Source organism: Nymphaea colorata, chromosome 12 (assembly GCF_008831285.2).
Source record: "Nymphaea colorata isolate Beijing-Zhang1983 chromosome 12, ASM883128v2, whole genome shotgun sequence".
Taxonomy (NCBI): domain Eukaryota; kingdom Viridiplantae; phylum Streptophyta; class Magnoliopsida; order Nymphaeales; family Nymphaeaceae; genus Nymphaea; species Nymphaea colorata.
Genome location: NC_045149.1, coordinates 11,276,667 through 11,295,477, shown reverse-complemented (window position 1 = coordinate 11,295,477; position 18,811 = coordinate 11,276,667). Strand labels below are relative to the sequence as shown.

Genomic DNA, 18,811 nt, shown 5'->3' with positions numbered 1-18,811 from the left:
CGAAACAAAGAAAACAACCAAATATCAACATAAAAAAGGAATGAATCTACTGGATTTACCAAGGCAGATCAGACTTGCATACCGCAGGCTTTGCTCTTCTTCGGGTAAGTGGGTAAAGGCGAGTTCCAAGCTTCCAGCTCCACCACCTAATATTATTGCAGCAGAAGGTCTGCACATTCAAGTTTGCAACCCAAGTTAGAGCAAGTAAACTAGATAAGGGGAAATGCAATGGATGCCTCTGACTGAGGCAGCAGCAGGCAAAATCAGTTGGGGGAGGAAGAAGAAGAAGAACGACAAGAAGAAGAAGAAAGGAAGGCTGAGCCGCTGAAGGGGTACCTGGCGTGAAGGCTGGAGCAGGAATCCAGCAAGAGTGAGAGGGACGCACCTAAGGCTGTGAGGCAGCAACAACGAGAGAAGGGGAAAGGCGACAGATGCGTCGTCTGACTGAGGCAGCAGCGGCATTTGGGCAAAATCAGTTGGGAAGAGGAGGAAGAATAAGAAGAACAAGGAAGAAACAAAGGTTGAAGACATACCTGGCGGCTGGCATGAAGGAGGGAGTAGGAGTCCAGCAAGCTGTGAGGTCAGGCAGCAGCAGCGAGAGTGGGGTGGGGCGTGGGGGCCAGCGGCAAGAGAAGGCACCGGCGGCAGGCAGCAAGCCAGCAACGGTCTGCGACTTTGCGGAGCAGCGGAAGAGAGAGAGCCTCTCATCGATGGAAGAGGGGAAGAGCAGAGGGCGCGGGATTGAGAAGACGAGAGCCAAGGGAGAGAGGACAGAGCAGACGGCGCGGGATTGAAATTTGAGATTAGACGATAAGACGAGAGCCAAAGAAAAAATTTTACCCTAAACCGCTGAACCGGTTTCGAAAACCGGTTCATCTAATTTTGAATTAACGAGTTGAGTCGAGTTTAAACGAGTCGAGTTCTTGCAACTCGAACTCGACTCGTTTATTGACTCGAGCTTAACTTTCAGCTCGAACTCGTCTCGTTTATAAATGAGTTGAGCTCGAGCCGAGCTTTTTCGAGCGAGTTCGAGTCGAGCCCGAGTTGGCTCGACTCGTTGTGCAGCCCTACCAAGATAACTACAAAACAGCGTGGGATGGGCAGAGTATTTATTTTCTTTGTTCCACTGTCCTTGTTATCCATCCTTTTCAACGAACGGCATTTGATAGCAATTTAAAAAAATCAAGGAGACCTATTCCTTTATGAGTCATTCCTGTCATCAAACACCATTCAAGTGTAACAACCAAACTGGTTTGTGAGCTTGAGAGTCTGTGCATTTTGGGCAGCTAGCAAGATGGTGCCAAGACTCTCAATTCTATGTGGTCTTTGCTCTTATCCTCATTAATGGTTCTTATTTATTTTGGTATCTTTCAAGAATGCCTGCAACGAAATACTATTTTTTTCATTTTCTTTCAATCTAAGTTTTGCCTGATGTGGCAAAAGATCCTTAGTTAAATCCAAGGTTTATCAAACATGTAGGACCACTGAAGGGAAAGAGAAGTGCCATGCTCTGCGCCCTTTAAAAAGGGTAATAATCTGAGTGGATACTTTGTTTTTTAATATCTTTTTTGCCATTTCACCTCCCATGGCCACTTTGGAAAAATAAGAAGCTCACACACCTCAGTTAATCGAATAGTACAAAATTATTATAACGGTACTCATAGTAAGTTACCCTTTTAAAGTTTTGTCCCATCAAATCCCAATGGAGGCCTTCTAGAATTTGCTCGTCAAGACAAAGGGCCATACTTGAGAAAGGCAGATTGATTGTTCACATTTTGTTAAGTTGGGCAGATCCATCAGCTGTCAGACAAAAAATGGCAAGGATCATCACTAGCAGGAAGCGAGGGAGAGTAGGGAGGGGAACAAATGCCCTTGGACAGATAGTCAGGAAAATTTTGTTGTAGATGATTTCTTTCTATACAATCCAAACGGCAAGAAGCATCAACATATGGGGAGGAGGAATAATGCAATGAAGCATGGAAGACAAGTTTTTACCATGTGGCTCACTTGCTTTCTCTTTGATTTTTGCTAACCAAACAACTCACCTGCTTGCCCTTGACCATGCAGGAAAGGAAAAGCTTGTGAAGCATGTTATATGAATTTTCATGCAACATTTTATACAATGGGTCAGTCCCAATGCGTGGTCATCCATGTGCCAGGCACAAAGAGTGTCTTTAAAACCTATTTATGGTGTAGTGCACCCTAACAAATTGGGTCCCCGATGCTTTTCAACCCTACCAATGGGCCAAATTGTGGACCCGAGCCTAGCCCATTGTACGGCAGGTCCCATGATGGCTCTGACGTCCACCGTTAATTTCCAATCCTTATGAGTCTAGAAAGAAATGGTTGGAAAAATAGGTTGTAAAACTTGATTGTGTGGAATTAAAAGATTTAGCCAATCAATATATAGCAGAAAACACCTATTCATTTCTTCAATAGAAAATGAAGATTTATAATATAGAAATGAAATTATCACCTCCTACTTGCTGTTCAGTTTACTCTTGCATTTTCAATTGAGGTCAAATCCATTTCCGATACTGGAATTCATGTATATAATAAATCAACATGTGGGTGATTGAACGTATTTGTTGATTTGAGAACCTTTATTCTTGGAAATGGATACACTGCTCCTTCAAAATTCAAAACTTTTTTTGTCTGAATGACACGAAAAAGGCTATTATAGTACCTGAAAGCACAATAAAATAGAAAAAAAATCTAGTTTTATGAAAACATCCACACACCTACAGTGGCCAAGAAGGCCATTGAAATATCTTCCCACATTTAATATACAAAAATGGTGGTAGACTTGAAGCCTACCATGCCGTCCTCCCAACCCAGCATACACACACACATGAAAGAGAGAGAGAGAGAGAGAGAGAGTTAGGACCCGAACGGTTGTGGCTAGAAAGCACAAACCAATCGAGAATCCTAATTCCCAAGACCTTCTTGAGGACAATCCAAAAACCAAAAATCCTAAACAAATGAAATACAAGAGAGCTACCCGGCCGGACAGGACCCTAGTGCAAACCCGATAGGAAGGTGAGTACAAGTAGGGTATCCCAAAAGCCTAACTAGTCCACAACCTACTACAGAGATCTACGAGGTTGTGAGGCAATTACAAACGCGTGCAATACAAATGATCACTCACAACTCACTCAACAAACCATAAGCTAACGTGCAAACCACGCACATATCCAAATAGGTAGGTCACGTCCTCTGTGGTCGTGTCTTTGACACTTGCACCTCCGAGGTACCACGATCAAGGGCAAAGGCTGAAGCCGGGCTAAAGTAAGAAATCAAAGCAAAATAACAAGAACCTAAAAAACTACCAACCTTGAAGCTACAAGGGGTATCATGGAAATGTTATCGGCCAAGGCTATCCTTGGTGCAACCGGAAGTAAGACCATGGGATGAAAGGGCAAGCCCTGGGTATTGCAGCAACGGTACCGGAAGTCCACTTGAGGATCCCCGTAGGTGCTGCTAAGGGACTGCCGCCTGCATTCGGACCCGCAGAGGAGAGCAGAGGATAAATGGTCACAGTGGCCGAAGAGGGACGGAGAGACCCGGGTCTTCGCAGCCATCTGCTGCCGGAGGGCTGTCGCGCGGAAAGAGACAACCACCTACTGTTGGATGCCAAAGAAGGTGCGGCCAAGCTGGCCGCGGGCTCTGTTGCGAGGACGGCACCAGCGGGCTGTCGGATGGGCCGGAGGCTGCCGCGGGCATGGGAGCTGCTGGATGTGCCGAGGGGTCTGTCGCTAAGATGGCGACAGCACCTGCCTGCCTTCGGGTGTGGCTTGGCCACGTGAAGACCAACTAGCAAGAGAGTGAGCTAGCCGGCAAGGAACCTAGTCCTAACTAAGGATCGGGCTGGGGTTAGGTTCGGATGGTCTCTAGAGGTGGGCTAGGACAAGTTGAGATGAGGTTAAGTTCGGGTAGGCTAGGTCAAGAGGGCTTTTAGGTTAAATCCAAGTTGACTAAGCAAGGAGGTAGGCTTGGATGAGTGGGGTGAGGTGATAGTTTAAGGTGCGGTCGGTCAAGTTGGCCAAGGCTTAGTTCGAGTTTGACTGGGTGAGGGAGGTTTGGAAGATAGGTGAGAGATGGGTGAAGGCTGGGGCCAAAGTCAAGGGGGCCCACTTGGAAGGCAAGTGGCTGCTAGGGTTTCGCTAAGGGGGTGAGAGGGTAGGCAGTAGGCAGTGGCTAGTGACCTTCCTAAATTAGTGGAAGAGACCACACGGGATGGACTTGTCTAATTCGGACAAGGGAGGCTAACGGCTAGGGTATTTCCTAAGATGGAGGATGAGGTGGCGCATGAGGGTGTCTAAGGGAAATGGGGTAGGGCTAGGCTGGTCTTGCCTAGGAGGGTTGCGCTCGGGGATGAGGACACGTGGCTGAATCAACAACCACAAGAGAATCGCTAGAGGGAAACTAGCGAAAAAGGAAAGAGATACGCTTCTTTCCTAATGATTAGGAGAAGGGATGTGCGGCGGGTCCAAGAGATCTTGTCGAGGATCAAGGAGGAGCTGGACGGGATCTCCTCGTGCTCAGAGGGGGACACATGGCAGAGATGGAGGGCGGAGATAGCGTGCAGATTTGGTAAAGGATATGGAAAAGGTGGCGAGGGAGAAGGAAAAGGAAGGGAGATTGCGTGCTGGTGGAGGGTTTCCACAAATGGAGCCAAGGGGATCAACGTGGATGCCACGTGGGGATGACGCGTTGGGACGTGGGACCAAATGGGTGACATGGCAGGTGAGGTGGTGGTTAGGACTACGTGATAATGACACGTGGATTAGCGAAGGGCCAAGATGGAATGCGGGTTAGGGTTGGCTTACGTGGAAAGGTGATGAGGATGGAAAGATGTGGGCGGTGAGATCTCCTTGTCTATGAATTAGGAAAGAGGAAATCGCTTGGGGATCTTGTGGATTTGAGCTAGATCTAGGCGGGAAAGGGACACTTAGGAAGGTGGCGACGTGGAGGATGAGGGTGCACGGATGAAGGACACGTGGAGGTTCGTGTGGCTGAGATGGATCCGAGCTATGGCAAGGAGGGACTTACTGGTTTTGGTGCCGGCGAGTGACGATCTTTCCTCTTGAGCGCTGGCGGCTAGGGTTAGCTTGCGATGCCGATTTGACCATTTTGCCCTTAATGAAGCTGACCGGGACCTTGAGGACACCGAGGGCAATATTGTCTTCTTCGTCAGGACTTGCAGCGGTGGCTGGAATTATGGCAGCAGCCACTGGAAAACAGGAATTCCTACCGATGGCCGAACTCCTCTTTTAGCCGTCCAAACATGCTCGAATTTGGATATATTGTACCTTTCGCCAAGGCGGTGCTTTTGGGATATTTTATCGATTCAAACCATGCCTGGTTATATGATTTTTGAGAGTCTTTGTGCTGCTGGACCGTGAGCCAAAGGGGAGAACCCAAGAGTTACTTTGACAGAATTTGGGGGTTCTTCATCGTTCAACTTCTTAAGACTTTCTTAGATTAAATCTAAAGATCAATAGATGACTCCAAGACATGTAAGAGACATCTTAGTGAAGGTTTCTACGTGAGACAACTGGATGCAACTCTCGGGTATGCCGAGGGAGGAACCGTGCCCATGGAAGAACCCTCCCAATAAGCCTTCCCAACACAACTCTTGTAATCAACTAAGAATCCAAAGACTAACCTTTGAATGTCAATATTGAAGTCGTCTGATTTCTCTTTCGCCATCAATCTTCCCGGTGAGGACCTGGCCTTTCAACACCCATGGTGACTAGACAAAGGTACAAGTGTCTTCTTCTTGTAGATTCGTGGGGGATGCACGTGGTCAAGATCACCGCTAGTCGCCGGAGCTTCAAGAGGTTCCTTGCCGTAGTCTGTTGGCCAATTGGATTGAGGAAGAAGGTAGAAATCGAGGGGGAGAAGGAGGAAAGGCCGTCGAAACACCGAAAGAGGTTCGGTAGAGGGGAATGCACCGCGAGGAGAGGGGGCGTGAGGGGGAGAAGGGAAACATTTCCACGAAAGAGGGGGAGTGCGCAAGAGAGAGAGGGAGAGCACGAGAAGAGAGAGGGTGAAATTCTCAAAATGAATTCATTAACCAAAAATTGCATATCCTGTACATGGATCCAAAAGAATATATACAAAGCCTAAATGGACGCGGTTCACAAGATCCGAACCAGTTCCTACTACCCAAATCACAATGGAATCAAATCAGAGCATAAACCCACTCCATTATTACAATGCTTGTAATCCAAATCCAAATACTAAAGCAAAATGTGTTAAAAGGAAAACGGGCTTAGCACCCAACTAAAATTGAACCGCCCTTGAGCCTTGTGAGCCTAAGGTGGGGACCTCGTTCGGGTAACCACCCGAACTTCGGATTTGGTGCTGGGCTAGACCGCAGTGGCCTGGCAACTTGCCTAGGATCCATGGTCCTAGATTGCCTGAAGGGCCACGGGTTTTGGACTCGCGCTAGGTTTAGACTTGTCTAACTCAGTGAGTCCTACAATAAGTTCAGAATGGCCTTGAGGAATATCCATTTGAAGCATGCAGTCAGACCTTGTTGCTCCACCCACTCCTCCCACTACAACCTGTTCGAGTGATGCCTTAACCAACTGGGGCGTTTCTGCACTATCCTGTAGAGCCTGAGCCATCATGACTGGGGATCTGCGCCCACGGTGACTGGGTTCTGCCTGCTCGGACTCAGCTGGGTTCAGACCTATAGATTGGGCCGTAACAGAGAGAGAGACCAGCTTTTGGCAGACACTATTTTCCCAAATCATGGTGGAATAACGTAAGCAATCCAATCGGGCCAAATCAAATGGCTCAGATTAAAGACATTATTCCCTTTTTATTGATCTCTGTTTTACCCTACTTAAAATCGAAGAGATGAAGAGCTCGATGTGCCTGTCATTGCATTCTCCCTCTCCCCTTTAAGTGGTCTTCACAGAGCTACCATGTGTAGCCATAATGCATACTGCTGATACACAATTTTAGTGCAGTTCATGCCTACTCTTAAGGGTGAGACGCTCAAGACTCATGTGTGGGCTCTCATCTCTAAGAGCGCCACTCAACAAGCTGCATCTTGTAGTAATCTAAAGATTCATCAAACAACTCTACGAGATGCCCTAGTATCCCAACAACATTATTTAGTTTTGAATCAATCACCTTGGCAGGTAATTTGGCTTCTACAAGGACATGCAGTGGCTCATTTAGATGTTCATAGCTAGGTTTGTCTGTGGGTTTCTCTTCCCTTACAGGTCTTGAACTAAGCTAGCCTTGACCTCTTATATACACTCTACACTACTTCATAGCTTCAACTCTCTTGAAAGAGTTCCTCCTTGCTCCTAGGAGTCGACCAAGAAAATTATAATTGAAAAATTGTTCACAGGGGCTGATGGGACCCTAGATCCGGCATTGACAAATCCACTGACCTAGTGTCGGTCCCTCCCCAAGATAACTCGAGGGAGCCGTAGACTCAAACAAAAACAAATTATATTACAAAACTTATCCCTGCCGTACAGCAACCCCGACTTAATAGTTCCTTGGGTAGAAGATACAAGTGCATTTTCCCAAACCAAGAGTTAAAACCTACTACAACACTAAGGGGATCAAGGCTTGTACAATCGCGAGTGATACAAAGTATTCTCTCACAACTCACTCAACAATGACATACAAACCATTCCATACATGCCTAAGAACGGCCAAGCCACGCCCTTTCCCTTGGTGGTCTCGCTAACCCGTAGCTGTCCTTAGAAAACTACCTTGGAGGAACTGCCGACGGTCGCAGTAGGCTAGGCCTAGCTTGGAAATAAATTGCACCTGATTCCCACGTTCTATAGGGTGTTTAGAGTTTACTTGGCCGAAGAGATGTCGGCCTATTCACCAATTGGATCTGAGAGAAATTTAGTAGCAAAGCCACTCTCAGATATCGTAGCACAGTGGTGAGGAGGTAGTGGCTCGGCCCGCCTGGCCGTGGTCGCCTAGGCACCTGCAAGGTCGATCGGCTGCTATAGGCTATGAGTTGCAGCAATAAGGCCTTGTGAAGTTGTCACCTGCTGAACTCATAGCTCCAATCTGAACACGAACAGCCTTGGAGATGAACCTAACTAATGGACTCCAAGGGGTAAGGCTGACCTCAGAATGAGGAGGTGAGCTCGGTATGGGTTAGGTCGGTCTAAGCTGTTACAGTAGTGGGTTGGCTTGAGTAGGGCCAAGTGAAATGGGGTTAATGCAACGACTAGGCTTAAGGGTCATGCGAGATGTGGTGATGCATTAGAGTTGGAGTTATGACTCACAGTGGGGGGACTTCAAGAGGGTTAATGATGAGAGGAGCTAGGTGGTGAGCCAAGGGATGATGATCCTTGAGCTTGTGGGGTTTTAGGAACAGTTATGAAAGGAAGGGAGTCCAACGGGTAGAGGTGTTCAACACTTGGCAAGGAGAGGGGTTACTCACTTTTATGGCTTCATGATGGAGGAGGTGGTGCGAGGAAAGGGAATTTAATCCCCTTTGGAGGTTGTGATATGCGAGTGGCCTCTTGGCCTTGGATGATGACACGTGGTGGCTTGGATGGTGGGGATTGGAAGAGCTTGGGAGCCTTGTAACTCTCGGTTTAAAAGCAAGGAGCTCAAGAGAGGCAGCTGCGTGTAACTGTTACTGCTCACCTTCCTTGTCTTAACTCGTTTTGTGGCTCAAAAGACCAGGATGCCCTTGCCAATTATTGAAGTCCATCTGGTTTCACTGGAAAGATAGAAGTGTGCGGTTTTCTAGCAACAGCAAGGAGCTTCCGTTCGATGGCTGTAACTCGCTCAATTCAAGTCCGAATCCGACGAAACTTGGACAGACTACAGCTAAGATCTGGGCGATCCTAACTGAGCCAACGAAAGTGTGAATACTGCCCTGAATTTCTGCAAATGTGTCCTGGAACTTCCACCTGTTCTGTCCCTTTAACAATGCCTGAAATGAGAATGCCGGCACATGCGATATCTCAGCCACCTGAGGTCCGATTGAGCTAAGATTTAGCCGGAATGATGCAGAGGTTTTGGCGATTCTATCAGAACCAACGAGAGAGTGAATTTTACCCTTGGATGCAACCAGGGACCGGGAGATGCTACGGTGCCTACCTCAATCTGTAGCAGCCAGAGTCAATGCTCAAGTACTAGCCAGCTACTAGGTGGTCTTCTCGCCCGAGGGTACTAGTCCAGCCTCTCGACTGGTCTTCTCCACTGGTGGTACTAGCCGCTTTCTGCTTGTCTTCTCTAAGCCTTTCCGAGGCTTCAACCGGCCTCTAACCTACCTCCGTTGTCGAGGAAAATTGCACCGTGAAGAAGAAGCATGCTGGTCGTGGAAAATTGCGTGTAGGCTGAAATCGCCCAAGGAGGATTCTGGTGACCTCCAAGGATCGAAGCCAAACCTTTTCTCAAATCGGCCAGAACCACGGGCTGATTTGTTGGAAATTTCCGATCGCTACTGGTGAAGGGGCGGGAGGAAGAAGATGGGTTCCCACATGGGGAAGGAGAAACACTCGTTCCAAACATTCTTAATTCATATTCAGCGTTCTGAAAAACAACTTACAAACAAACTTATATAACTCACAAAGAACCGGTTCTCGGAATGAACCGAGAGACTAAAGACTAAACATAAAAAACGACTCAACATAAGCAAAGTGCATAAAAAGGAAATCGAGACGAGACGTCTCATGGTTCGATAAAGACTCGAGCTTTGTGCTCCTGAGGGGTAACTTGTCTAGGTTCGAGGTTAGACTTCCCCGTTTGACCTGGGTTTAGACACGACACTAGGTTTGACTTTACCTCTACTGGATCTAGGTCCTTTCTCTGTGCCATGCCCATCTTCAAGATTGTCTCTGCTCCGCCCGTACTTGGTCGCTTGGTGCTCCACCCACATCGCCCACTGTAGCACCTCCAAGTACTCTGTTAACCTCCCTAAGCTCAAATCCTTCTGTCGCTACATTCAGCCTCCTTGAGCCTTGAGAGATATTATCCTTAGGTTCCTGGCTGCTCACGCCCAACATCTCCATCTTGGTGTGACTCCTACAAGCTCGACCCATCTTGGCCGAGTATGCATTGCCCTTGTCGGCCACATCGGTGCTTCTTTTCTTCGGCTGGCGTCCTTCCATGGCCGCACGATGGGCCGCGTTTTCCTTTGGCCTTGAAAGTTCAAGCTTGGCAGCCAACTTTCAGCCTGCCTTGCCTAGGCTTATGCCTTGGTTACGAGCCTTTGGCCCGGCCTTGGCCTCTCCCTCGGCCATCGTCGGCTGGGACAGATTTAGGCTCGCATCAGGGGCATCCAATCTCACAACTTTTGTCATAAAAGGAGTAGTCGGAAGGAGGTGCTCCATGCGAAACCATTGAAGATGCTTGCAAGATGTTCGTCCTCCAAATGAAACCATTTTCCTCTATCTGCATGCACGGCCACCCTTACTATATGGCAATCCTGATGCACAAACAGTTTCTTGGTCCAATAAATGACTATAAGGAGGCAAAAGCTGCACAAATGGCCCTACTTTTTTTCTCTATGTTAACAATTCATTTATGCTCCCATGGCCTCATTGTGTTGAACGGTGATGATTGAACTCCAAAAGGGGAGGTAGTATAAGTGGGTTCCACATGGGATTTTGTTCTTCATAGCTATGGCAACTAGATAATTGTTACCGACTCTCTCTGCCTTCTACCTTTTTTCCGTCGATGGACACTTGGTGTTTCACTTGTCTGAACGGATGAAAGATAGATAAAAGATGAGAATGAAGAAGATAGTTGGAGTGATTCACAAAGATAATGACCAAACACAAGAATCAGGAGTATGAGAAAAACCTAGATTTTTAAAGGTACCGATCAACCTCTCGTTGTCTCTCTCTCTCTCTTGGCCACCAGCAGCATTGTTCTCTAGGATACGATGGCTGCCAGTGGGTGTCATTTGGGTAGGCGATGGTTGTATCCTTCTTCTACTCCCCCCTTTCTTGTGGCCTTTCATATTCCCAGCCCTACTGCTCCTACTGATTTTGGTTGTTATTGCTTCCGTTTTTGGCTTGCCTCCTCCTTTGTGTCACCACCTGCTTCTACCATTTTATCCTTCCCACTATTGTTGTTGCTCGGTGTCCTCAGCATTTTTCTGCTTTCTTTGTTGGGCTATTATTGTTGTTCTCAGCTCTAGGTTTGCCTACTTTTATTCATGGCTCCTTGTTCCCTAGCGGTTTGTCGGTTGTTGTGTCTGGCTGCTTGAGGTGGAGGTGAACAACTGCCTTACCCAAATGGTAGAGGGGAGAACAGGAAAAGGATGCCCCCCAGCAGTCATTGTAGAGGACAATGGCTGCCAGCGGCAGGGAGAGAGAAAGAGAGAGTTTGATTGTTCTCTAAAAAAGTTTAGGTTTTTCTGATACAACTGGTTCGAGTTTTCAGTTGTTCTCATTGTGAATGTCTCTAACTTTCTGCTTTATGCTCATTTTCTACTTATCGATCATCCTTCAAACAACGGAAAGACAAAATCCCCATTGAGGGAAAAGTGGAAGATGGAGAGAGGCCGTAATGGTTAGCTGGTCACCATGGCCATGAATGTTAGAATCCCACCTGATAACTACTTCTAGTGCTCTCCTTTTGGAGTTTAGTCGTCACTGTTAAACACAATGGCACCATCCGCTTCTTTGTAATCCTTTAATGAACCAAGAAACAATTTGTGCATATGGCTTGGGCATCCATTAACGAAGAAATAATGGATCATGGGTGCCCTTTTTGTTCGGGAGGCTGACTCCCAAATGGTACAAAAATGGATTTATAAGGATCGCCAGGCACGCTGACAGAGGAAAATGGTTTCATTCAGAGGATGAACATCTTGCCAAGCATCTTCAATGGGTTGGCAATGGAGCACCAGGAGTTCCTACTGCTCCTATTTTGACAAAAGTTGTGAGATTGGATGTTCCGGTGGACAAATTTTCAATTATAATTTTGTTGGTCGACTCTTGTAAGGAGGCAGTCTTTGAAGGTGTATATAAGAAGTTGAGAATTAGTTAAATGGAGTGTAATGGAAGAGAAATATAGGGATAAACTTGGCCATGAACATATAAATGAGTCACTGCATGTCCTTGTGGAAGCCAAATTACTGCCAAAGTGATTGATTCAAAACTAAATCGTGTTATATAGGGATACTAATGGCTTCCTTACGTGGCGTTCCATTCACTTGAAACCAATGAAATTCTAGAATCATTATTCTCATCCTTTAAAAATGGCAATTATGTTATCAAACAAAGAATTTTGATTCTGCAATTATTGACTCATTCTAGAATGAATTTTTTTTTATTATGATCCCATCTTAGGGGTTTGAATTATGATTCAGAATCCTAGAATCTTTGCATCCCTCCTTGGGGCACAAGGAATGAAGGCCATAATTCATGAATTTTAGAATTTTAATTTCCTTTCCATCAAACAAGTTATTTTTAATTCTAGAATCAAGATTCCATACTATAACTTTACGGAAAATTGGAATTGAAATTTTCATTCCAATTTCAAGTTGAGGTGGCACTACAAGAAATAGGCTCTTCATTGGCGTGGAGACGCCACTGCGCCATTGAAAACCAATGTTCTCTGTTTGGTGCACAATAGAAGGTCTACAATCTATGGCATATGTAAATAATGCGACTAAAGGGAATCACTGTCTCTACTTTCAGTGGCATTTTTTGTGGCATACATTTTTCCCCACCAACAAGTTTCAGTTACACGTGGTGGATGCCATTAAAGATTAGTATTCTTGCAGTGTGGAAATTTGATTCTCGAATTTTGGTTCCAGGATCAAAATTCTAAGACATCAAACACCCCTTTAAGGTCATTGATGAATCCTTACGTGACTCAAAAAGAAGCAATTGAGATGACTGGCTTTGTTCAATGGTACTCTTAGAGAGGAGAGGCAGACGAGTTTGAGTGTCTCACCCTTTAATAGTACAAGCAAAAAGCATGCTACAACTCAACATTATCTGTATGCACTATGGCTTCACAGTGCAGCAGCTACGGGTTTCTCTCTCTCTCTCATCATTTTCTTTTTTAGAAATTTAAGGATTAATTAATTTCTAAATCAATCGAATATTAGCACCAACGAACAAAGAAATAAGAGGGTTAAGAAGAACTTTTGGTGTGTCATACTGCGAACTAACAATTTCCATATATGTTATCAAGCAATGCTGTCAGCATCTTATAGTTTTCCTTTAACAATGCTCTTGCATGAAATTAAATTGCCTCTCACTTTTTATTTACCTATTCTTTGTACTTTTGGCTCTATTCCAATTTTCTCAAAAACTGCTGAGGAACAGCTACACTAATGCTATGGTATCAACATAAGAGAACTGGAAGTTGTAGAGGGAGGTCAACCATATAGAAATAAATGATAACAATATGAATCAGAAAAAATGACAGTGGGAATAGCCTTAGTGGGTCACACTATCATATGATGTCATAGTTTAAATACAAGTTGCAATGCTTTTTCAATTAATAGCAGAGAGGACCAGCACCATTTAATCCCCCACTCTTTTCACATTGCGAAAGGAGCAATTAATTTACAAACCTTTCCTTCATTTTATGTGTGATATATGGTTCCGAAGTTTGTAGAGTTAAAAGTTAAAATGTTGAATAATAAATTTGCAAAGAACTGGTTTTACAAAAACAATTAAATACCTACAGTGGTCAAGAAGCCATAAACTATCTACCCACATTCAATAAACGACATGGTGGAAGAAGCCCTGAAGCTTAGCGCATAGAGGAAGAGAGAGAAGCCCCCACACCCACACCCCCCCCCTACCTTCACATGTTGAAAAGAAAAAAAGTTTATGTTTTAAAAATTTTTAACTTGGTATCTGTAAAAATTCTGGAAAATAGCATTCGATCTGTGTACCAAATTTGAAAATACTATTAGTCCCCTATAAAATTAGAAAATGTTATTCACTCCCAAAAAGATTCTATCTCCATTCTTGCTTCGAGTGGTTGGACACCGTGATTAGTTCGGCATGCATTACTGCCTTCCAAATAAAAATATTTGTTTCCAAAAATCAGGAAAGGGGAATCTGAGACAGAATAAAAAAAAACATCCACCAGTCTCTTTGCTCCCTCTATAGACTACAAAAAAAGTTCTCCCAGAGTTCACCGTTATAGACCGGTGATTACTTTCAGGTATGGGCAAAGTAAGGGTAATAGGAAAGTCTATACCGGTCAATGGTTCACCAGTGTAAACTTATGGGAGCATCTATACCAGTGAAAGATGGGGCCATGACTCCCAATTTTGTATGGTCTTTCTCGGGTCATTCCTGTTGTAGCATCATTCTACACCTGCAACTAAACATTCTGATACCAATGATAGATAAAAGTAAGTAAGTTTGCCTGGAATCTTGAACTCTAGAAGTTTTGTCTACATCCGATCCTTTTTTTTTCCTTCAGAAAAATCAACACTATGATTTTTGGCATTATCGAGACAATCATCTTCAGTAGAGACATATGATGTAAGTGACCTGAGAGATACATGTTGATGCTGATAAGCAACTCTATCGTTCTACAAGATGATGCTCTATCATGCATACTACAACTGTACCAAAAATCCTTCAAAAGAAAGTGAAAGGAGGGCCTTTACAACCATGTAGAACGACTGGGCCTCATTGTAAGATCATTTGGTGGGCCGACATATGTCAATTAAGAATTTCAGATATTATGGTTGTCTTAATGTAAATATCCGCTTAAGTGATTGCATTTTGGGATATTACGTCATTTTAGATGGTATGGGGCAATTTTGAAATGTATAGATACCAGTACGCAACTACGGAGTCTTTGATGGGCGAAATCCGTAATTGTCCTTATTATAAAATGGTAGTGGTCCCTGGGGTCATGCAAGGGTTGCCTGAAACATTGGTTTCTAGGGTTTTCCTCTTCCCCATCTGAGAGAGACCTCAAGCGCGCCGCACGTACCCTGGAAGACCCTGCTGCGATCTTCCCGTGCACCAGATCAGATGGATTCAGGTACGCTTCCGCTTCAGTTTAAGGTTTCGTTTATTTGAATGATTTAGCATGAGCATAATCCTGTTTAGGGTATATACGTTTGGTTTTGTATATGCGTTATGGAGAGAAATCCCAACATTTGGTATCAGAGCCTATGCTCATTGTTGAATCGTTGAGTTTTTTGGATGTTTTTTTGTGCGTCTTCTTATTGGGTTCTTCCCTGTTCTTCGGCTGCAAGTTTTCAAAAAAAAAAAAAAAAAAAAAAAACTGGACAGGGGGCAACGGCCTCCATCGCGTTGGCGATGGAAGCCGTCGGCTTCCGTCGCAACCGGAGAAAGGGACAGAGGGAGGGGAAATGGCCGGCGAGGTCGCTGTCGCGTTGAGCCTCGGTCGTGGGCGACAGAAGCCGTCGGGCTTCTGTCGCAGCCACGAAAGAAGAAGAAGACACAAAAGGGGAGGCGACGGCAGAGAGGGGCAACGGCTGGGGCCAGACGTTTTGGCGGCACGGCGGGCAGCGACCGCCGGTTCGGGCAACGGCCAGCGACCACCCACCTCTGTCCCTTCCGATTTCCCTTTTCGGTTTCTGAAAGAACTGCAACAGGGGCGGTAGAACGGGTTTCGCCCACCTCCGTCCGCCCGCCTCCGGCCATGCCATCGAGCTCTCTATCGTCGGACGACGTCGTGACACCTACCGGCGCCCACCCAAGGCCCCCGGTGGCCCGCCGGAGGCGATTTCGCCGTTTGCCGTCAGTTCGGTGACTGATCAGAGGCGAGCAGCGGTTTCGGGCGAGCAGCGGCGTCGGTCGAGCGGGAGGCGGGTCAGACCCGGGTCGGGTCAGTCCTGACCCGATTCAGATGCATAAAGTTAAAAAAAAAAAAAACAAAACATTTTGCCGCCTCGCGCCCGAGCCCCTGCGTTTGATTTTTCGAACCGGGTCGGGTCCTGTCGGACCCGACCCGTACCCATGCGGTTTAACTTTTGAAAAACCGATTCGGGCCTTTTCCAAACCAGTTCATCCAGTTTTAAACGATTCGGGCTTTTCCAGACCGGTTCATTTAGTTTTAGAACCGATTCGGGCCTTTTCCAAACCGGTTCATCCAGTTTTTAAACGATTCGGGCTTTTCCAGACCGGTTCATTTAGTTTTGGAACCGATTCGGGCCTTTTCCAAACCGGTTCATCCAGTTTTTAAACGATTCGGGCTTTTCCAGACCGGTTCAGTTAGTTTTCAGACCGATTTGGGGCTTTTCTGACCGGTTCATTCAGTTTTGGAACCGATTTGGGCATTTCAAAACCAAGTCAATTGATTTTTGAACCGATTCGGGCATTTTCAAACCGGTTCACTTGATATTTAGACCGATTCAGAGCTTTTCAGACCGGTTCATTGAGTTCTGGAACTGTTTTTTGGCCAATTTTAACCGGTTCAGTGGGTTTTAGAACCGATACGGTCTATTTTTTGACCGGTACGTCCAATTTTTAGATTGGTTCAGCCCTATGTAGGGGCATGTGGGTGTTCTAACTGTGGTTTAAGAACGATACATGCCATTTTAAGGCCGATTCAGTAGTTCTTGACCCACTTAAGCACAATTATGGTATCGGTTTAGAAAATTTTGGACTCTTTTGGGCACACATCATTGAATCATTTGATTTTAGATTCAATGAATGACAAATTTTGTATGTAAATTTTAATTCATGTATCATGTTTTGCATGTTTTAAATTTGTGGGTTTACTTTAGATGAATATTTGGATTATGAATTTGAACTTTGGCCATGTCTGTTGTTTGAAATGAGTAAGTTTGTACTTTATGTCGCCAAAGTGACCTCTGTTGTATGAATTTGCCTGTTTTGAACATTGGATGATAGTATACTTGATCCATGCGGGCAATGATCAACCCAAACGAGGATTGTTGCTTGGTCGGGTTTAAGTATACAGGGCAATGAATATGTGATAATTTTTCAGGTTTCCATGTGAATAGCGGGTCAATCCAAAGATAGGCTCGTTGTTTGACAGGGTTAATTATCTATATTCATTGTTGACCAAGAATACCACTTGCAGTTAGTATTTCAATCCAAAGATTGGATATTAATGTTGCACCGGTACCTTGTGATGGGATTTAGGCCATCGTATTTAAATTTATTTATATTTGTTATTTCATCTTTGTACATGTATTGATTGTGAGCATGTTTGGTATTTTTGGTTTGTTCTTTGTACAGTGAGTTCTGCTTCTATGATATCTGCAAATTTGAGTACTGTTCTTGAGTTAAATGATTCAAATTTTAAGGACTGGAAAGAAACTGTCATGATTGTTCTGGGTTGTATGGATATTGACCTTGCATTTAGGGAGTCGTGCCCACCTCATCCAACAGATCAAAGTTCCCATGAGGATAAGCGGTACTTTGAACTGTGGGAACGCTCAAACCGCATGTGTCTAATGATCATGAAGAGATCAATCCCAGAAAATTTTAAGGGCTCTATTACTGAAAAGGCTAGTGCCAAGGCGTTCCTTGAAGAGATTGAAAAACGTTTTGCTAAAAATGAAAAGGCTGAAACAAGCACTCTTTTGAGTAAACTTGTGACGTTGAAGTATAAAAATAAGGGGAACATACGGGAGCACATTATGGAAATGTCTCATCTTGCTTCAAAATTACAGGCGCTAGATCTGAGGTTACCCGAAGACTTTATAGTGCATATGGTTCTTCTTTCTCTTCCACCATAGTTTGGACAGTTTAAAGTTAGTTATAACTCTCAAAAGGAGAAATGGACTCTTAATGAGCTCATTTCGCACTGTGTGGAAGAAGAGGAGAGATTGAAGCATGATAGGATAGAAAGTGCTCACTTGGCTACTACGCCTAAAAGTAAGAAAAGAAAGACTATTAAGGAAATTGCAGTTGATCACGCATCCATTAAGAAACAGAAGAAGCATAAGGAAGACAAATCAAGCTGCTTCTTTTGCAAGGATGAAGGTCATATGAAGAAGGATTGTACTAAGTATCACGCATGGCGTGAAAAGAAAGGTACGATTCTTACTTTGGTTTGTTTTGAGGTTAATTTAATTTCAGTATCAAGGCACTTGTGGGTAGATTCGGTTGCTACTACTCACATAAGTGTTTCTGTGCAGGGCTGCCTAAATTGTCGGACGCCAATTGATGCTGAAAGATTCATCTATGAGGGCGATGACATGAAGGCGAAGATTGAAGCCATAGCAGATTTTTTGAGTTATTGTTAAAGACTGGTTGTTATTTGAATTTGATAGAAACTTATGTAATACCGCCTTTTAGACGGAATTTGGTTGTTATTTCCTTACTAAACAAATTTGGTTATTATTGTTCATTTGGAGGAAATAAATTTAAGTAGTTTCTGCATTCAAATTTGAATTCCACTGGTTCTTTGTTTAGTAGCGATAACCTTTATTTGCTTGATACGGTTGCTTCATATAATGAAACCTTGCATGTTACGTTTAGTGGTACTAAAAGAAAATTAGCCAAAGAGAATTCTGCTATGTTATGACATTGGTGCTTATGACATATCTCTGAAAAGAGAATATAAAGGCTTATGTCAAAAGGAATTCTTGAGTCCCTTGATTTTGCAAACTTTAGTGTCTGCACTGAATGTATAAAGGGAAAATGAACAAACATTAAGGGGTTATTTTTTTTTAATCCATTTAGTAAGTCTTTCTTTGAAAGGAAAACGCCCATTTCTTTGAGGATATTGAGTTTGGGAGGTGATCAGGTTATGAACATTGCTTTTGAAGAGGGACCTGAGTCCACTTTATTCAGAAGAAGGCAATGATGTCGATCTCCATACTGAAGAACAAACTCAACAACCTCAAGAAAATTAAGTAGAGGTG

The 18,811-nt window shown here is 44.5% G+C and overlaps 1 protein-coding gene and 1 pseudogene across 1 annotated transcript; one reads left to right on the top strand and one right to left on the bottom strand.

The window, feature by feature from the left end:
• Positions 1 to 7,038: 7,038 nt before the first annotated feature.
• LOC116265258 (KH domain-containing protein At1g09660/At1g09670-like) lies at positions 7,039 to 11,106 on the bottom strand (annotated as a pseudogene).
• A 3,762-nt stretch (positions 11,107 to 14,868) lies between these two features.
• LOC126410638 (uncharacterized) lies at positions 14,869 to 18,186 on the top strand. Its single transcript, XM_050080994.1, has 3 exons — positions 14,869 to 14,985; positions 17,178 to 17,978; positions 18,083 to 18,186. The coding sequence occupies exons 1-2, from the start codon at positions 14,976 to 14,978 to the stop codon at positions 17,678 to 17,680; spliced, it is 513 nt and encodes a 170-aa protein (XP_049936951.1). The 5' UTR covers positions 14,869 to 14,975; the 3' UTR covers positions 17,681 to 17,978; positions 18,083 to 18,186.
• Positions 18,187 to 18,811: the final 625 nt, after the last annotated feature.